Consider the following 18,973-nt stretch of genomic DNA (forward strand, 5'->3'; position numbering starts at 1 on the left):
CAGCGGAGACGAGGAGTTTGCCCGCCAACAATAACTCGACCAGGAAGCCGAACAGCGGTGCCAGGTTGTCCCTGACTTCGCTCCTTTCCCTCCTTTCCCGCCCTGCAACAACGCCAATAGTGAGAACAGCCGGGCCCAGTTAGTAGCGGTGGCAGCAGTGGAGACGAGGAATTTGCCCGCCAACAACTCGACCAGGAAGCCGAACAGCGGCGGCAGGCAGAAAGACGAGGGTAACCGGAACCAGTAGAAGTGCCCGTCTCTAGATACGCTCCCTTCCCCCCTTCCCGCCCTGGAACGACACCAACACCGAGAGCGCTTCCGTCTGGTACACAATTCCCTTCTCTCAATGCGCTCCTTTCCCTCCTTTCTCGCCCTGGAACAACGCCAACCGCGAGACCGCTTCCGTACACACCACTCCTGCGCCCAAAAGGCACTGCTCCAGCTTTTCCCTCAATGCGGCCATCTCCAGCCACAACGAAAAGGTGGATCCTTGGGCAATTGATCCACCCAAGGGAGAGGACATCTACCGGAAACATCTACCGGAAACATCTACCGGAAACATCTACCGGAAACTCCAGAACAGAGAATACAGCTGGCCAGAGGGGACAATTGGGAGAATCAATTGATTGAGGAACTTGATGTGGTAAAGGAGCCCTCCTGGTGTTAGACAGGGCGTGTACGAGTGTAGTTGTGTCAGCGTTGGTGTGGTCAAAAATTACACAACCTCGGGCGAGGAACCTGTTCTTGCTGTCTGGATACATGCCACAGTTTAGCTTACTGAGTTGATGAAGTATGGATTTTACTCAGCCCTCTTAACAAGCTTGCGAACTTGGTGACAAATGGTCCTAAAATGTCGCAACCCCTTTCGCAGTTCGGCCAACTGGTCATGAGGAGTAGGACCGCCGCCACAGATGACGCAAGGACGAAGTATTGAGTAGAAGGAGAGCTTCATCAAAGATCTGGACAGCAAGCTCCCGGACCGGAATAATGACGAGGACTACAGGCTCCTCAGCACGAACCCTGTCTGTCCGCCGCCGGGTTGTAGTTGGACGGATCGGGTCGAGGAGCAGCAGCGAGCTTCATCAAAAATTAACTTCACTGGCCACTTTTTGGAATTTGCCCGGGCTTGCGTGAGTTGAGAATCTGAGGAATCCTACTCTCTACACGCACGCCCAGAGCGAAACAGCAGTAAAAGGGCCGGCCAAGCTCTCGTTTCTGCGCATGTCAGCCGCCGCCGGCGGCAAGTGAACCGGATATACCAACCATCACCACCCAATATCCTCCGCGCCGCTACCTGCAAAATTCGAGCTGGCGAGTCGCGGGCGCTTGAGCTTTCCCTTGCCCGTTGCGGAGGCGTTTGCGTTTGCGTCACGCCTGGCGTTGAATTTTCCCCTGAGTTTTCCCAGTGAGCTCCTTGCACCGCCGCTGTTTGCGCCGCCGCGGTTTGTGTTTGCGCTGCTGATGCCACGCCCCACGCCCATGCCCCTGGCTCCCAGTATACCGCGACCTCGAGCCATTTCGAGAGTCCGTCTGGACGTTGGGAGCGGCAAGCAGGTAGGTTCCTTGTTTAGGTTTGCGGAGCTAGCTAGGGCGGCCGTCGGCGTTGGGGAACTAAAGGTTGATCGTGGCCCAGCCAGCTGCTACGCCACAGCGTGGTCCGCCCTTCTTGAGGTCCTCCTCGGGAGTGTCTGCGAATAGGTCAACGACATCGGGTGGGTTTGTTCGCGGGGGTGCCTCCTCGTCAGCGTCTTGACCGGAAATCCACGGCCGTCTCGGGGTCCGCGCTCGGCTTGTGGCCCGCAGCGTGGTCGTTGGGGGGAGAAGGTGCGCGGTCAAAATTCTCTGCGGGAGGCATTCTCGCCTCGCAAAATTCCTTGTTGTCGAATGAGTGCAGGGCCGATGGAGAGTGAGTGAGTGCAGCGTCTCCGGCACCATCCATCTTCTTGCCCGTACAGCAGCCACTCCGCTCGCCGCGACACCGCATGCATGCCCCCCTCCCTATGAATGATCAATAAAACGAGCGAGGAAGGGAGGCAAATAGCGAACGGCAAGTCGACAGTCTACCACTTCACAGGGGGAGAAAATGCAATGCGGAGAGAAGAGTCGACGGACGGACAGAGATGGAGAGGAGAGGGAGAAATCCATTTTTATTTTTACAAATTTCTTAAAACAACTACAGCTTGTAGTTGCGGCGGGCCAGGGGGCGCAGCGTCATATGGAAAAAGGGCGCGCGAGCGCCCGGAGCGCTATTCTCGTTAGTATATACCATACGCAAATGGAGAGTGATCTTGTAGCTTACATGTCGTCGTCCTCGTCGTCTTCCTTCTCCTCCTCGTCGTCCTCGTCGGCGACAGCGGCGGCGGCGGCGGCGGCGCCCGGGACCGCGCTAGTTCCATCAGCATCTGACTTGTGAATGGAGAAAGAACTGCAGCTTACTTCTCGTCGTCCAGCTCCATGTCCTCGTCGCCGTCGGCGGGGGCGGCGCCCGGGACAACACTGTTCTCATCAGCATCTAAATTGTGAATGGAGAATGCACTGCAGCTTACTCCTCGCCCTCGCCCTCCTCATCCATGGCGTCATCGTCGTCGTCGGCGCCGGCGGGCGGGACCGCGCTAGTTTCATCAGCATCTAACTTGTGGATGGAGAATGCACTGCAGCTTACTTGTCGTCGTCGTCGTTGGCGGCGGCGGCGGGCGGGACAACGCTACTATCGTTAGCACCTATCCACGGGAAACAGGCAGGCAGGAGAAATTGAACTCACTTGGCGGCCGGGAGGGCGGCAGCCTCGGGAGCTAAGGCCGGGTGACTGTCTCAATCAACACCTATATCGATGGGGAAACAGGAGCATTTGAGCTTACATGGCGGCCGGGGGAGGACCGGCGGGGGGAGCCAGAGGGAGGCTATCTCAATCAGCAACTATTCGCGGACAGACAGGAGGACGTGAACTTACATGGCGGCCGGGGGAGGACCAGCAGGGGGAGCCGGAGGGAGGCTATCTCAATCAGCAACTACTCGTGGACAGATAGGAGAACGACGTGGACTTACTTGGGGCCCGGAGGAGGACCAGCAGGGGGTGCAGCAGCAGCAGCAGCACTGGTGTTCTCCGTCAGAATGATGTGGTAGAATACGACATGGTCTGATGACCTACTAGGGCTGGGAGCGCGCCCGCCGTTGCTGGTTGCGGGCAACCTCCCGCTGGTTGAGGGCGGCCTACACATCACGTACGTGTTAGAGGGAGATACATTGAGGGATGGAGAACAGTCTTACGAGGTGGGCTTGGGCACCGGGGGTGCCGGCGGCGACGTGGCGCTCGGCGGCGCGGCGCTGGCGCGAGCGAGACATGGTGATGATGACGATGATGGTGAGGGTTGGATGGTGGTGGTGGTAAACCTGAAGGCAGAGAGGAAACCCGCCGGCGGGTCGTCCCGCCGGCGGACAATCACGCAGCCCCGCCGCCCGACCCCGCCGCCTGCCTGACCTGCACCTACACCTTCGATTCTCTCTTGCTCGTGCGCGAGTCATGTTCAGCTGAACCCGCACACATGGCTTCTCTCGCTCCAAGCCTTGGGCTGACCAGAACAGGGCGACAGATTGCGTCAATGCCCCATTAAAAGTATGCAGCCAACGCCGGCACTACCTGCACAACTCGTCAACCAAGACCGATCTTCGAGGCTCCAACTCCAACCTGCCCGCCCACACAGCTTCTCCCGAAGCTTGCGTCACCTTGGCGGACAGAACTTGCGTGAAATGCGGGGTGCAAGAGGTACAAAAGGGAAGAAGGAGAAGGAAAGGAATGGTGCAGCCTGCTTCCGAGCCAAACTCCGCCATGCGAGATGGAGATAGCACAAAGTTGCCAGCTTCCTGTGGGATACTCGGTCGGTGTTGGTGGGCGCGAGGGACCGGGCAAGAACCATGCACAGGGGATGGGAACAAGGCCAGGATCTGCGGTACAGGTTGCGAGCATCCACAGAGGAAAGCTTCCTAGGAAATAAGGAGGATTGCCTAACAGGCCGCGGCTCAGCAAGCTCGGTTCCTTTAGCAGCGTGGTCTTTCTTTCCAGTTGGCTGCTCGGCTTGTTCGCCGTCCAGCTCTTTTTAAGAGGGTAGGAACTGTAGAAAGTGCCGATCCGCTTCCTAGCGGCGCGTACTTACAACGCACGGGATGGATACTTGGCCATGTTTTCTTCTTTATCTTTGGGCGCTGGCTGGCTGTGGGACGGCAGAAGGGTTTACGCTGTCATGCGCGTCGGCCCACTTCTGGCGGCGGCAAAGAATGACTCCAAATAGGAACACTTCAAAATACCATTATGAAACCACTCTAGCTCCATCATATTAAATTTTCCCCGGCAATCAACTTCTACATGCGTAAGTGCAATCGCTTCGGCCACAAACCTTGGAAGGCATGCATCTTGGCATGCTCTCCTGGCTGGAACAGATGGTAGCAGTACTCGGCAGATGGTAGGTCGCGTGCGTTGTTGAGGGCGGGGTCTGCAGGCGATGGGTGAGCCAGACGGGGTGGAAGATCTCGAGGAGTTTGGGGGGAGGGGCCTGTGTCCTTTTCACACCCTGATGATTTTAACAAATGCTTGATAAGATCTTGCTGTAGCAAAAAGGCGGCCGACCAAGTGGTTTCATGTATCAAGACGTGGGAAGAGTCAACACTCGGGTGGACGCACTGATTTGGGCCATCTGCTTTCCCATCTTCTGCCCTCGATAGCGAGCCCGAGTGAGATGGGATGAGGACCCGTCGGAAGGCCCGCCACAAAACACCAGGACTCGACGTAACGCCGAATCAGTCCTGTCGCCCCCTCACCCATGGATGCACCTTGCAGGGACACCAAGAGCGACGAGTGATCTTGCCGGCAATTCTGAATCGGAGTCAACGGGGAGGTGTGAGAGACAACATGCGTACGTACCTACGTGCCGAGGTATCAAACCGCGCAGAGACGTCGAGGAACCCATGGGGCAGTGCAGGACAGAGCGAGTGTGCCCACAAAATATACCAACGAGGGCTCCACCAAGAGCGGCGGGATGCCATGGGCAAGGAAGACATTTCGTTGGCGCGCATCAAGTCACAGTGTACATCTTCTTTGCGCTTCCCACTCAGTTGCAACTCCAACTTACGGACCCGGTACCGCCCTCATGGTTGATGCCGCAAATGTCCGCAACCTTGGCCCGCAGGAAGCCCGAAGCCCCCAGGCTTCCTGTAGATGATGCGCAGGCCAACGTGTCGCGGTCCACGGCGTCTTTGGTATTACAGGCTCCCAATGTACCTCGGTCGCCATGAAGCTGTACCTACACTTCGTTAATATGTCGCCTGCTTGAAGCTCTTCAGAGTCAACTGGTTTCGAGGTGGCCGGAAGACTTGTGGTCGGTTTTGAGAGCGGCGAATTCGGCACGGGCAAAGAGGAGGCCATGGGTCACGGCGGCGATGTCCGGTGTCGGCGATTGATGAGCTGCAGCGGTGGCCTTGAAAACAGTCAGCAAAAGAAGACAGAGAAGGAGAGGACGCGCTCGTGCTGGCGAACCGACTTGCTGCCTCGAATTTCACACGCGGTGTGACGGCAGGGTTGTTTGATAGAGTGTGCTCCTCCACCAACTTCAAAAAAAGGTGAAAGACGCCATCTGACAGCACCCAGGCCATACGGAGCCACTAGAACGCCATAGCGTCGCCGCGTGGGTGTTGTGCATCGTGGTTGTGGTTGTGGTGTTGTGGCGGTGAGGTGGCACTGCAACCCGACGGATGCTTTGTCAGCGCTCAAGCTGACTCGCTGACACGTGACTGCACGCCTCTGCCGCCGGGCCGCCGGCGTCCGGTGCCTGCCTCAACACCAACTGCCGTGGACGCGACTGCAGCCACCACCACCACCACCTCCACCTCACCACCACCTCACCACCACCACTACCACCTCCACGGCTGAAGCCAACCAGCATCATGTTTCGCAATCACTTGGAATACGTGCCACCATAAGCGATGCCTGCGATGTCCAAGCGCCGCACCAACAGTCGCACCAACAGCTCGAACACAGCGAACAACACCACCACCCGAGCGAAAACGTCGTCCAAGAGCGACTCCGCGACCCAGACGGGCGACAACGGAATATCCCTTGACCCACACAAAAAAGTAATTCTCCATTACAAGCAGCGACTCGCAGATACCTGGAAAGTGCCCCTCGACACGATCCAACAAACTTTTGGCGAACCCGATTCCAAGGACTTTCTCCAGTGCGTGGTCAAAATTGCCGACAAGTTGTCCTTCGACGAGACCAAAGCCCGCCTGTTTAAACAGAGATCCATTCGCAAGGACACCCACCACCCGCGCGGTGCCGGTCGCGAGCGCATTCAGGCGCCGGGCGACGCCCGCAAGGTTTTGCAAGATTTGAGAACTGGAGACACCGTCGAGGACCCGCCTGACCGAGCGTGGAGTGTGCTGAGTGAGGACGAGGGCCCGGCCTCACCTCCAGTCGAAAACTCCCGCCGTGCTGAAGCACCTCTAGAGGATCCGCCGCCTGAAAACGACATTGACATGTCTGAAGTACTCTCAGACCCAGAGGCAACTGCGCCCGTGAAACGTCGATCCTTTAGCTCAGACCCAGAGTTATCCCCGCCCGTTAAACGCCGATCCTTTGGTCGTGGTACTTGGTCAATGGAGAATCAACAAACCATGGAGCAGCAAACCTCGCGCGGTTTTGGAAACGTCAATATGGACAGTAGGCGAAAGAATAAGGCCGGGGCCATGAAGACACTCCCACTTACTGGCGACGAAAATCCCTTTTCCAACCATAAAGGCAAGGCCAAGACTTTCAAGAACCCCCCGCCCACACCGCTCACAACCGGCACAGGACGAATTCCCAAGGACTCGGTTGTCACAGGCGATGGCGGACTGGAGAGCATCATTGAAGAATCTCCCGAGTCGCAACCTGCTGTCCCATCAACTTGGATGCAATCACGTTCAGACACATCCCAGCTCTCCACCGCTGAAGATGAAGCGGACGAAACTGGCTTAAAGGAAGAACGCAGTGGAAACTCCAGAACGGGCGTCTTATCCGACGAAGCTTTCCACCGTTTGGCCAACAACGAGAAGCTCTGCGACGAGAGCGTCAACTTTTTCGTCCAAGCCGCCTCCTCAGTGAGACCTGGATGGAAGTACTTTGACTCGACCAACTTGACGCGCCCAACCAATCTCGAGTACCTCGATTGCCCAGATGATGAAAGCAACACCATCATCGGCGCAGCTTGCCAAAATGGGCACTGGACATTAGTGAGATGCACTCAAACCCCCGCCGGCCTTCGTGCAGAACACTGGGACCCTCTCGGTGACGGAAAATCAAACAATGCAGTCACGGAACTTGTCAAAAGCTTCCTAGCCAACCAACAGCAGTGGAGTGCTTGCGCACCCGAGCAATTGTCAGAACGATTTTGTCCGCTCCAGAACAATCTGACCGACTGCGGTGTCATCGTTTCTGTCATAAGTCTCTATCTCGGTGCCGGCGAGTCCCTTCCAGCAACCGTGGACACGGAGTTCTGGCGTGAGGTCCTAATACGTCTGCAAGGTGGTGAGCAAGACGAAGAGGAAGATGGCCTGGGCAAACAGCAGCATTCCAAGATTGAGGCCATGACGCGTTTGATGCGGTCTTTCAACGACGCCAATGACGCTCTGCACGTGGTCAATTCGCTGCATGTGCGCGCAAAGGACGCGTTCAACCAGGCGCAGCGCCGTCTCGAAGATGCAAAAAACGACTTGAAACGGCAACACGCAGCTTTGAAGGGCATAAAGCTCTGCTCAAGGAAGAATACCCAAGCGGAGCGTGAGCTGTCGCAGGGGATCCGTCGCTCCCGCTGTGAGGTGGGGTTTGTACAACAGCGGATTCAAATGCTCCAGACGTTGCGGCCAGGACTTGCTTCCGCCCGCAAGCTCGCTCAGGATAGATGCGACATCATCAAGTCGAAGGTCCAGTCTAGCTAAGAAATCAGGTGCCTGCCTGATCAATATTAATCCAAAGGTGTAGCTAAGAAATCGGGTGCCTAGCTAATCGATATTGATCTTCATGTTGGGGATGCCCTGTGAGTGAATTGCAGCTCTGTTTCCAGTGACACGCGGTCTTGCCCGCACTTTGACGGCCTCCCGACGCTCGAGACTGCCAAGTGCCCACCGCCGACATGAAGGAACGTTTGGAGCGCGAGGCCATGTTGCAATTTCCCTCGAGCAGCTTTGCTCATCCTCGACCGCTGCCCCTGCCTACTCATCTACCTCCTCTACCACACCTACCGATGCCCTCCTCATTGCCGTCAAAGTCTCCAGTCGCTCCCTGTCCCTCGCAACTCTTTTTGGTGGAGATGATTGGCGACACGCTGCCGGACACGGAGCTGCGGGCCTGCCGGAGGGCGAAGACGTCAGCTCAGCCATGCGTAGACCGTTTGCCCAAGGAAGGCCGCGTCGCCCAAGCCGGAAAGCGAGTTGCCAACGAAGGCTGGGGAACAAGAGCCGCCGCAATCGCCGCCAGCCAGCCATCGACAAGCCGACACCGATCATAAACCGGGGGGCTGCCGCGCTCGTTCCATCGCCCTTCTCCACGCACGCTTTACACTCTTCCGCGACATCAGTCAAGCGGCGCATCTGCGAAAGTGCCGGCCAGGTTCGTCGACGAGTGGGTGGGTGACGCCGGAGAAGCTGGCGGAGAGCGAAGCCAAAAAGGACACTTCTCATCGACGCGCTCGACGGTCTTGGCCGCGGCGAACAACTTCCTGCCGGCACCTACCCTCACTGGGCTTGCGCATGGCGACACCGGCGTTCAGCTGGTGGCCCGATGAGCTGGAAGAGTCTGATGGATTCATGCAAAGCGCGCCTATGTATGCCACAGATAGCTCCACGAGATCCACTCGCTCAGCGCAACCCGTCAAGACCATCAATCCACGACTTCGTCCTGCTTTTCCGCCGCCGCCGCCTTCCAAGCCCTTCAATCCGAATCTCCTGCCTGCGCCGTTTCCCAGTCTTCTTCCACTCGACAAACCAGGGCCATTTCCAGACGCGACGTCACAAGATCAGCAACCGCAACGAGGCGCTTTGGTCTGCGCCGGGAGGCTGGGGCGCGCAAGTGCATAACCGATGTATTTGTGTTGTTGTGAATGTTGCACTCTTGATGGGCCGAAGGTGTTGTGATGATGGAGATGTCCGCGAGGAGGTTCAAAGGTGTGTGTGGTGGATACCGCAGGACCACAGCGAGCGACTGTGAATGGTGGCTGACGTGTGTTGCAGCGAGCTGGATAGGTCAAGGTGAAGACTGAAGAAGAGACAGGCGACGTCGGCTTGATTGAGCACTGAGGTGGTCAGGTGGCCGTTCTCCTTAGTGTCATTGGTGCTGGCATCGAGGCTGAGGACGCTCGAGTAACGTTATTCAGCTTTGTTGGAGCAATGAGCAAAGCTTGATCACTGGCGGCGCGCCACAATAAACGAGGGAGGGTTGTGTTGCACTGGAAATCCTCGCGCTTGGTAGCTGAATTCCTCTAGCTTGGTCTGTTAGTAAGAGTATTGCGCTTGCAAGCAATTTGCTTACCTCTAACCTTCTCCATTGCATTCAAATGGTTTCCAGCATGGACAAATCGGGGGCAGTGTCCTACCGGTAGGAGGTGGGTGGTTGCAGGCACAATTTGAATTCCGACCCTTGGATCCAGCAACCGCATGGCGCCACAAGAGTTCTGCCGTGGCTGAGTATGCGGGGAGATGGCGATTCTCGCGCGATCGACTTTGAAGATGCGGTCGACGGGCGCCTGGCGGACTTTGGCTCCCCTGCGGACGTGTCTCGGAGCCTCGAAGGAGTAGATGAGCAGCGAGCGTACTTTTGGTGGTTTGCGAGGTTGTCGCTGCCGTGATCCTGGCTGGGATTTCTTCGTGTCAGTGAATGAAAGTTGAGCGAGTGAAGGACGGACAGACGGACGGACGGACGGACGGACGATGCAAAGCGGGCGGGTGTTGACGGGGCAAAGACGACGAGAGAGGTGTACTAGACGGGAGGCGGGGAGCTACCTGGTAGAGTCTGCCGCCGGCGGAGCAGCCACGGCACCCGGCCCGACCGGACCCGCCCGGCGGGTGAGTCGTTCCGTCCCGTCTCCGCCGCCGGCACTGGATGGGTAGGTATAAATACCCGCCGCCTCCCCTCGCACCCTCGGTCGCTGTCTCATCGTCCTCTCATCCTCGTCGGCGCACCCATTCTCGTCGCGACAATTCTCAAGAAACCAAGACTTGTTGAGCAATATGGTAACGTCCTCCAAGATTCCCCTCTCCCCTCTCTGGAACCTACTAACTTCCCTGAAGCTCCAAGACACACCAGCAGATGAAGGCTCCCTGGATACACAGCCTATCATGCTTACTCCTGAAGAATTGGAACCACAAGCAACCTCAGCGCAACACGAAATTGGCTTGCAGCTGTCACTTTCGGCGCTCGTGCGTGAAAGTCAACGGGGAGAGACCTCAAGTCCTGTGAAACGTCGCAGCACCGGTCCAGCAATCAGGTAAGGAGTTCCACGATTTCACTCAGCCGACCACCATTTACTGACGAAACTTGCAGACACGCATCAGCAATACAATCGCTTTTGGCATGGGAGGCATCAGAAACATGTTGTGCTAGCAAGAATTGAATGAAACATGTCCTGACCCACCTCTTGCACCTGACGTGACGTGACCTGATTGTGAAGTGCCTGCTGCAAGTCCTCCGTTTAAACAGCCGTGTTGGAGCAGCCGTGCGGTACTGTTTTTGGGGCGTGTTGGGCGCTCGAGAACGACCTGGCCGTCGCCGTCGCCGTCGCCGTTGTCCTCGCCCTCGCCCGTAGGAGGTTGCATTGCGACTTGAGCTTGTGCAAGCTGTGGTGGTTGCGGTCCGGCAGTAGACGCTTTGGCGGGAGACGCGAGCTGTTCGGGGCGTCCTCCAGTCAGCCGCAGGGCAGTCGAGCGGTCGAGCCGCGACGACGCGTTGGGCTGAGCAGAAACAAATTTCGGTCATGGTCAGTAGTGACGCACGAGCTTGCGACAGCAGTCGTTGGTGCATTGATTAGAGGAGACGCGTGTCAGCGGGGGTGCTTCCCGCCAGCGAGATCGACTAGTCGCCAGCAAGACTAGTCGCCAGATTGGCTTTCCCGCTGGCGAGAAAGCCGGTCACGTGAGCCAGAAAACCATACTCGCCGGCGAGTATGCCGGTCACATGAGCGAGCAGCTGAGTCACCCACTGGCGAGTATGGCCATACTCGCTGGCGAGTATGCCGGTCACGTGAGCGAGTGGCTGAGTCACCGGGCCCGCTGGCGAGTTTGATTCCCGCTGGCGAGAAAGCCGGTCATATAAGCAAGAAAGCCATACTCGCTGGCGAGTATGGCCAATCCCGCCGGCGAGTATGCCGGTCACGTGAATGAGTAGCTGAGTCACCCACTGGCGAGTTTGATTCCCGCGAGCGAGAAAGCCGGTCACGTGAGCGAGAAAGCCATACTCGCCGGCGAGTATGGCCAATCCCGCCGGCGAGTATGCCGGTCACGTGAGTGAGTGGCTGAGTCACCCGCTGGCGAGTTTGATTCCTGCTGGCGAGAAAGCCGGTCACGTGAGCAAGAAAGCCATACTCGCCGGCGAGTATGGCCAATCCCGCCGGCGAGTATGCCGGTCACGTGAGCGAGTAGCTGAGTCACCCGCTAGCGAGTATGATTCCCGCTGGCGAGATTCACCGGCCACTACTTACACCACCGTTCCACGACTCCACCTAGAAGCAAACACGAGAAACAGCAGAGCCCGCCAACGCCTTCACAGACGCATCACCTGCCACGGCACCACAGATTCAACAGACGATGTAGAGCACTGTTCGAGGATCCTCGCTTATGCCGCCCTGAGCCACGTACACGTCTTCGGACACGTCTGTCATCTCTCTTGGCCAGTCGCCTTGCCGGATGCGCGTCGGCCAGTTTCGTTTCTCTTCTCTGCCAGCAGTGCGACGGATGCATTCCTGAGTGCCTGTAAGAAAGATTGGAGGCATGTGTTTCTTGTGATGCTGCCCCCCGCGTGCCCGGCCGGGCTTGGGCATTTGGATAAACATCGGCCCAGACGCGTCGCGTTGCGTCGCGTCGCGTCGCGTCGCGTCTCCGCCGCCGCCGCCGCCGCCCCGGCCGTCCCGTCGTTCGCTCCTCCGCCGTCTCCCTCCACACCACGACACAACGAGACAACAATCGCCACATCAGCCAGGCCTGGACGGGCAAAGGGTCAATCACCGCCCGAGGAAACGCGACCGTCTACTCACCCTCCCCGGTGTCCTCGCCCAGTCTGTCCGCTACGCTACCCGTGCTCGCCACCATCCTCACCATGGACATCATCCAAGGTACAGGACGCTCCCACTGCAGCCGCCTCAGCCTCCTTGCTAACCTCCGCTCGCTACAGACTGGGCCGCGTTCCTGACGGCGCAGCAAGACAACTCGTCGCACTCTTCCACGTCATCAAAGAGCTCGCCACTGGTCGCACAATCCGGATGCGTTCAAACCTCCGGTCGATAGCACCCGAGATATCCCGCACCCTTGGCCACATGTACGTCGACAAGGTTCGGCAGTGGCAGAGCTTCCTCTGGCAAGGAGGAGACGATGAAGGCGGGGCGGAGCGCTCGAGAACATTGAGCAGAGCTTCGCCGCGCCCTTCTCCATGCTCCTGTCGCTCCTCAACTTGTACCTCGTCCCAAACCGTCCTCTCTCCCATCAGCCCACCTCCGACCTCGCAGAAATTCGCAAATCCCACAAGCGCCTTAAGAGCAGCTGGTCGAGAACCAGGAGAGCAGCAGGCCAAGCAGCAGTCGGTTCAAACAGGCTTTCTCGGCCGCTGGCTGCGACTCTGGGCCCGCCACACAACAAAGTCAGGCTTTCTTCGCCCCTTTGGCACAAAGTTTGGGTGATTGGTCGACCTCGTGTGCGGGTCTGGGTGGCTGTACACGAACTCAGAAACGGCGAGTTGGTGGTCGCCACGGCCAACGAGAACATGATCGAAGGCGCGGTCTGCGAGCTGGATGTGGTCAGGTCTCCGACCAAGGGCGCACAGGTTTTCGCGGATGACGCCCGAGAACGTCGTGCACAAGATGCCGAGCGAGTGCAAGGAGACTGACCTGGTCGAGAAGAAGAAATTGAACAAGCTCACGCACCTGTCGACGAGCTAGACCTCATCTCGCGTTTCCTCTCGCGTATGATCGCCTCGTTCCTCATACCCATGGCCGAGACGTCGACCACAACCTCGGGCTTAGGCACTCTCGAGCTCATTACGAACTCGGAGAACGAGTCGTGCTCCTCGCCCACCATCTCGCAGGTGTACGTGTTCGCCTCCCTCTCTATGGCTTGGATCAAAACCGGCGTCGGGCTCACATGCTAACGGTGATACAGCGTCTTCTCCCGACTATATCCTTCCTTACCGCCCTCCTACCCGCTCTTCTCACGCTTCTTCCCCACAAACACCTGTCGCCCGTTCCATGCCCGACCTCTGCCGTCAGAACTTGGGTCCTTTCCCTTCTTTTCACGTACAGGGAGAGGCAGCTACGCGGCAGAGTCCTGGCGGCACACCCGGAGACCCTCCAGCAAGATGTTCTCGGCCGCCTCCACTCCCTGGGACACTTGCCCACGCAAGGGCTCTTTTCATCGTCGCCGACAAGGCATCGCTCCTCCCCACCGCCACAAACACGCGCACATGCTCCATGCGCTCCGCCTCTCCGAGCAAGGCCTCGCCTCACAAACTAGCATCGCCGCGCAAGCCGCGAACCACGCGCAAGGCGGCCAAGGAGGCGCGTGAGGGCACCCCCAGTGCACTCCGCCTCTCCAAGCACACCACGCGCTCCGCCTCTTCGAGCAATGCCTCACCTCACAAACTAGCATCGCCATGCAAGCCGCGAACCACGCGCAAGGCGGTCAAGGAGGCGCGTGAGGGCATCCCCAGCGCGCTCCGCCTCTCCAAGCACTCCATGCGCTCCGCCTCTTCGAGCACTCCACGCGCTCTGCCTCTCCGAGCAAGGCCTCACCTCACAAACTAGCATCGCCACGCAAGCCGCGAACCACGCGTAAGGCGGCCAAGGAGGCGTGTGAGGGTACCCCCAGCGCGCTCCGCCTCTCCGAGCAAGGCCTCACCACGCAAGCCGCGAGCCACGCGCAAGGCGGCCAAGGAGGCGCGTGAGGGCATCCCCGGCGCGTTGCACTGCTCCGTCGAGAACGAGACCCCCGCGGGATCCAAGCCTAGCGGTGAGCCTGTCAACGGCGAGGCCAGCAACACGGCGGCTTCTGAGGCGGTGTGCGTCGAGGTGGACGAGACGCCCACGGCGTCCGAGACCAGCGGTGAGCCTATCAACAGCGAGGCCAGCAACACGACAGCTTCTGAGGTGGTGCGCGTCGAGGTGGACGAGACCCCTGCGGCGTCCGAGTTCAGCGGCAAGCCTGTCAACGGCGAGGCCAGCAACACGGCGGCTTCTGACGGTGCGCATCGAGAACGAGACGCCCACGAGATCCTGTCAACGGCGAGGCCAGCAGCACGGCGGCTTCTGAGACGGTGCGCGTCGAGGTGGACGAGACGACGCAAAAGCAGGTCGAAATGGAGACCATCGTGACCCGGGGAAAATTGGCGTTGGCGCGCCACTCCCGTGGGTTGGATCCAATGCGCATCTTGGGCAAGGATTCCAGTTTTGGGAGAGGTCTGGAGAAGTGAGTAATGGTGCTGCCATTGGGTGTTGTGAATCCGCCAGGTTTGTATCCCTCACGTCTACCATTCCAAGCTGGTCACATTCTTACGAATATGGCTGACCTGCTCCTTTTCTACTGCAGATGTTGTTCCTTACCGCATGCACCAACGCGCAGCACTAGCAACAGCCAGTACGGATGAGGCAGTGCAGGACTTGATTTGGCTTGCCGGCTTTGGCGCGATACATAACGCCGCCCCCAGGAAGAGGACGTCGCGACTGACGACGAGAAACAGCCTTCCCGTGCGCTGGCACGAGCAGTCCATCGTTATTGACGATGCGGTGATTCTCGGCCCGCCCTACACGCTCAACAACCTCAAGGCCGGTGAGGGCAAGGAAATGACGCTCGCCCACATCAGGAAGATTATGGAGAGCCATTTGGCGAAGAAGAAGGCGTCAGGACAGCAGCCACAACGGCCTGGGATAGCCACGGTCACTCCGATTCCGCCTTGGAAGGGCGGTTGAAGGTGGCAGGCGTTTGGGCGCGGCCGGCGGCTTGACAAGCTCCCTCCCCTCAGGTCGAAGACCTCCTCCATGACATTTCAGGCCAGTGGCGTCCATGACACACGAATACCAAAGCGACACAGCCATTCGCCGAGGCGCAGCAGGCGCTTATGTTGGTTGGTGGTAGATACGGGAGCCGACTACACCAAGACTTCGCATTGGGAGCGCCCCTAGCGGACCACGCATGCCCGAGCTTAATGGAGCATAGTCCCAAGTGCAACAAACGACGCAGGTCGACCACAATCAGCAACGCCGGTTGGTGACTAGCGCCCGGCGCCGCCGTGTCCCGTCATACCTTTGCTTGGACTGGCGGCAGCAGGCGAGCCTGGCCGTGTTTCTACCAAAGTCCTCCCAACAACCGGTGGTTGCGAGCATTGGGATTGTCTCTTTACATCCAAGGGATGGCTTCGCCCTCGCAAAAGACAGCCATGTCTATGATTCTCTTTGATGGCACCGCCTTTTCTGCTCGGCAAGAACCTCAAAGATGATGGCACCGCCTCGTTTGCTCGGGAAGGACCTTGAAGAAGATGGCACCTTTGACTCTTTTTCTCCTTCTTCTTTCGAAAGGGCGTGCATGGGAGGACTTTCGGGCGGCGTTCCCGTTGATTCAGACATTGCGGTTCTGTCTGCCGGTGGGGCTGGATTGCCAGCTGAATGGCTCGCCGCCGGCGTCGTTGTCGACCAATAGGTCGACTGCCGCCAAAGGAGCGCGATAGAATTCGGCCGGTCTGTCCAGAAATGGGAGCCCTCTTGATGGGTATTGGGGGAATATCCTCCTCCTCCTCCTCTTCTATAATGGTGATTTCGGCAAAGGAGGCCACGTCGTTCGAATCTGGAGGTCGAGATAAACAACTACAGCGCGCGCAGCGGCTGTTCATGCAGAACCTCCGAGCGCAATTGTCATGTCAATGTTACGTTTTTCTACAACAAGCGCACCACCACTGTCCTAATACGTGTCGAGGGAATACTCTCAGGGAGTGATGTTTTTGCTGCTGGTGCTGGTGCTGGTGCTGCCGCTGCTGATAGGCAGGCTCGGCGTAGTCGGCTATGACAGGCTCGGTGGGAAAGAACTATACTTCATTTGATGTGAGCCGACTACACGGAGAGAGGGTGCAACAGGTCACAATTGCTTGCTTCTAATCAGGTCCCGCCGGGCGCCCTTGGTGTGTGACGGCGGCTTCTCTTCAGCATCATGAGGGGCTCCACTGTCTTCACTTCGGCAAAGCGCGACGACTTACCTACCGCGTCGCTGAATATGGCTACATGTCACATGTATTCTGAACTTTCTCTTTCTCTTTCAGTGGGACAGCAAATACTCGGAGTGATCGAGCGCAAGAGGTGTGGCTTGTGACAAGTGCTTTTCGATTGGAGAAAACTTTTTGCTGTCATTCTACTCTCAAAGACTAGAAAGATCAGCACACTCTCCTTACAACTAACCTTTCCATCTCTCTCCCCATCTCTCTTGTTGTTGTGTTCGTCCATCCCTCCTCCTCCCCTGTTTTCATTCCGGCGTCGTCGAATGGGGACGGCGATCCTCGACCCATTTCTGCATGTCGGACGCCAGATCCTTGACCATGCTGTGCGCAAGCCACAGGCGATCCTGCAGGTCCGCGTCCCCACTCAGCTTGACGATTTCCAGCCACGCCTCCATGATGGCGGCGTGGTCGCGCATGTCGGCTGCCATTGCTTCCAGCCTCGGCGACGACAGCACCGCGTTGTTCTCCTTGTCGTCGTCGTCGTCGTCGTCGTTGTCATGGCCGTGGTGGCTCTGCGGGCTTGACGAGGCAGTAGACGGTGGCTTCTCTTCCTCGGCACTCCTTTGGGTTGCATTGCTGAAGTGGACATCTCCAGCATGATCGATGGGAATGGGGTCGTCTTTTTCGTCGGCGATTTTGCGTCGAATGGGGGTGGGCGTGACGTCGCTTTCGTCGTCGTTGTTGGCGAATTCTTCAGGAATGGGACTCGAGGAGTCTGTGACATCACACACATCAATCAGCTCTTTTTTCTTGGTCTGAGTTGGTACATTGTTGGTACTTACAGTGCCGACGTTTTCTGCCCGGGTGAAATGAGCCGATGCGAGAAGGCGACGGTCCTGGGGTGTTGGAGCCACGGCGAACTAGATGACGCATTCTGCGCAATTTTCGGAGGATTTCAAGCGCGGTTTGGGGAAAATGTCTGTTTTTTGAATTGCGGACGCAGTCTCCACGAAACAGTAGTAGGGGAGGGACAGTGCGGAGAGCATGAGAATGGCGAAGGGTGTAAAATAAGAGAATATGTTGGCGGTAGATCGAAACCTGTAGGCTGCGCTCGCGTTTACACCGTTGCGATATCCAACCCCAGGCTGCGGGCAGGCCTGCGTAACAGTCTGCCGTTGGTCTAGTATGTACATACGCGTGCGTCGCACGAGCCAGAAATGACGCCTGAACTGTTGGTGTAACTGCAACACCAAGCGGCCTGCTGCCTTCTGAACGGGAACTCGTAGATTGACTTGAAAATCACTCCCATCCCTGGAACGGAGTCTCCGTCGGATTTGCAGGGTTGCTACCTTTTGGTGTAAGTGTCGGTCCCCTCTGGTGGCTGCGGCGGAGTTTCGGAAACCCCACGTTCCAGTCATTTGCTTGGTAGGCTTCGAATGGTTTGAGAGAATGGAGTAGGAAAGACGCGAAGGAAGGAGTAGGCGATTGCGGCGGCAAAGATTGAGGAGAAGCGCAATGCTGAGGCGGATGTGGCGGGTTTGTATAGGGCCTATACATGTATGGAAGTTAAAAATATCGCATTGCGCCTCCAGTTGGACATACGTGCCACGAAAACTCGTCTCGCCCTATCATTCAAGCCGTTCTCATGCGGTAGAGTTGAAAGACAGTTGAGAGAGGGCATTGCAAGGCGACAAACAAAGTTTTGAAGCAACGTGGCACTTAAATCCGGATGGTGTGAGTTCTTTGCCTTGCCAGTCAGGTCTGCCGGGGGATTCTTACCCAATGGGCCCCATGCATGCATTTTCCAACGAGGCAAAGTGTTGAAAAAAAGGAGGCGATGCCAGACCTGTGCATTCTCGGTCCTTGGGTACGTACACACCCGTCCACGCAGCAGGGCACGGCTTGCTCGCAGGGATTCAAGAGGGCAGAAGGGCGCTCGGCGCCTCCCGTCTCTCCGTGTCCTGGGGACTGGCGTTGGTCGACTCTGTAACGCCAATTCGGAAGCTGGAGAGAATTGCGCCCCTGCTGCGGAGACAAAATCCATGTAGAAGGCTGTTTTGGGCCTGCACGACCACCAATGGCAGGTTGAGCCCGTGGAAAGGGCTCGGTGCGACGTCCGCCGTTTGCTTGGAATCCGGCGTTTGTCAACTGGACGTCGTCGTAATCTCGGCCTCCAGGCCGCGACCATCCAGGTCGTCGAGGCAAGTTGCACAACAGCTGGGATTCTGGAGCCATCAGCCTGTTCAAGCAGCATGACGCAAGGCCGTTGCAGCTGAGCGGATAAATCATGCTGGCGAGGGCCTAGGGGTGTTGAAACTGTCCGCGCGGCGACAGGACAGCAAACGCCGTGGCGGTCCGCGTCTGCTATTGCAGAGTCCCGGTGTCAGCTTGCTCGCAGTGGATGCTCCTGCTGCCAGTCTGCGTGCGTGAGACGTGATCTTGCGCTTCGCTTTTGCGCAGCCGTGGTGAGGTCATGTGGACACAATTGCGAGCGAGCGCGACGCCGTTTGTTTTGTGTTGACATGTCGGTGCGCTCTGCCTGGGTGTTGC

General features: G+C 57.9%; 7 protein-coding genes across 7 annotated transcripts; 4 read left to right on the top strand and 3 right to left on the bottom strand.

Annotated features, from left to right (window-relative positions):
* Positions 1–2,045: 2,045 nt before the first annotated feature.
* Positions 2,046–3,474, top strand: J3D65DRAFT_640235 (uncharacterized protein). The gene is made up of 11 exons (XM_066801776.1): positions 2,046–2,246; positions 2,300–2,386; positions 2,437–2,496; positions 2,547–2,612; positions 2,663–2,704; positions 2,762–2,806; positions 2,859–2,900; positions 2,951–2,992; positions 3,046–3,093; positions 3,149–3,210; positions 3,268–3,474. The coding sequence occupies exons 1-10, from the start codon at positions 2,089–2,091 to the stop codon at positions 3,201–3,203; spliced, it is 645 nt and encodes a 214-aa protein (XP_066651073.1). The 5' UTR covers positions 2,046–2,088; the 3' UTR covers positions 3,204–3,210; positions 3,268–3,474.
* A 2,396-nt stretch (positions 3,475–5,870) lies between these two features.
* J3D65DRAFT_640242 (uncharacterized protein) lies at positions 5,871–8,037 on the top strand. Its single transcript, XM_066801777.1, has one exon. It carries the CDS (start codon positions 5,974–5,976, stop codon positions 7,963–7,965), a length of 1,992 nt encoding a protein of 663 aa, XP_066651074.1. The 5' UTR covers positions 5,871–5,973; the 3' UTR covers positions 7,966–8,037.
* A 1,097-nt stretch (positions 8,038–9,134) lies between these two features.
* J3D65DRAFT_145208 (uncharacterized protein) lies at positions 9,135–10,490 on the bottom strand. The gene is made up of 3 exons (XM_066794041.1): positions 10,024–10,490; positions 9,554–9,875; positions 9,135–9,503 (listed from the first exon to the last, which is right to left on the bottom strand). The coding sequence occupies exons 1-2, from the start codon at positions 10,359–10,361 to the stop codon at positions 9,614–9,616; spliced, it is 600 nt and encodes a 199-aa protein (XP_066651075.1). The 5' UTR covers positions 10,362–10,490; the 3' UTR covers positions 9,135–9,503; positions 9,554–9,613.
* J3D65DRAFT_145205 (uncharacterized protein) lies at positions 10,347–11,084 on the bottom strand. Its single transcript, XM_066794040.1, has one exon. It carries the CDS (start codon positions 11,039–11,041, stop codon positions 10,505–10,507), a length of 537 nt encoding a protein of 178 aa, XP_066651076.1. The 5' UTR covers positions 11,042–11,084; the 3' UTR covers positions 10,347–10,504.
* A 2,070-nt stretch (positions 11,085–13,154) lies between these two features.
* On the top strand, positions 13,155–14,271 carry J3D65DRAFT_145569 (uncharacterized protein). Its single transcript, XM_066794044.1, has 2 exons — positions 13,155–13,314; positions 13,387–14,271. Exon 2 carries the CDS (start codon positions 13,473–13,475, stop codon positions 14,025–14,027), a length of 555 nt encoding a protein of 184 aa, XP_066651077.1. The 5' UTR covers positions 13,155–13,314; positions 13,387–13,472; the 3' UTR covers positions 14,028–14,271.
* Positions 14,272–14,583: 312 nt separating this feature from the next.
* On the top strand, positions 14,584–15,339 carry J3D65DRAFT_145999 (uncharacterized protein). Its single transcript, XM_066794046.1, has 2 exons — positions 14,584–14,729; positions 14,809–15,339. Exons 1-2 carry the CDS (start codon positions 14,696–14,698, stop codon positions 15,186–15,188), a joined length of 414 nt encoding a protein of 137 aa, XP_066651078.1. The 5' UTR covers positions 14,584–14,695; the 3' UTR covers positions 15,189–15,339.
* Positions 15,340–16,262: 923 nt separating this feature from the next.
* J3D65DRAFT_687729 (uncharacterized protein) lies at positions 16,263–18,712 on the bottom strand (the record flags this gene model as incomplete). Its single annotated transcript, XM_066803853.1, has 5 exons — positions 16,263–17,198; positions 17,266–17,592; positions 17,619–17,972; positions 18,026–18,269; positions 18,299–18,712. The coding sequence occupies 5 exons, from the start codon at positions 18,710–18,712 to the stop codon at positions 16,729–16,731; spliced, it is 1,809 nt and encodes a 602-aa protein (XP_066651079.1). The 3' UTR covers positions 16,263–16,728.
* Positions 18,713–18,973: the final 261 nt, after the last annotated feature.

The sequence above is a fragment of the Phyllosticta citribraziliensis genome, assembly GCF_038025025.1.
Source record: "Phyllosticta citribraziliensis strain CPC 17464 chromosome Unknown J3D65scaffold_13, whole genome shotgun sequence".
Taxonomy (NCBI): Eukaryota; Fungi; Ascomycota; class Dothideomycetes; order Botryosphaeriales; family Phyllostictaceae; genus Phyllosticta; species Phyllosticta citribraziliensis.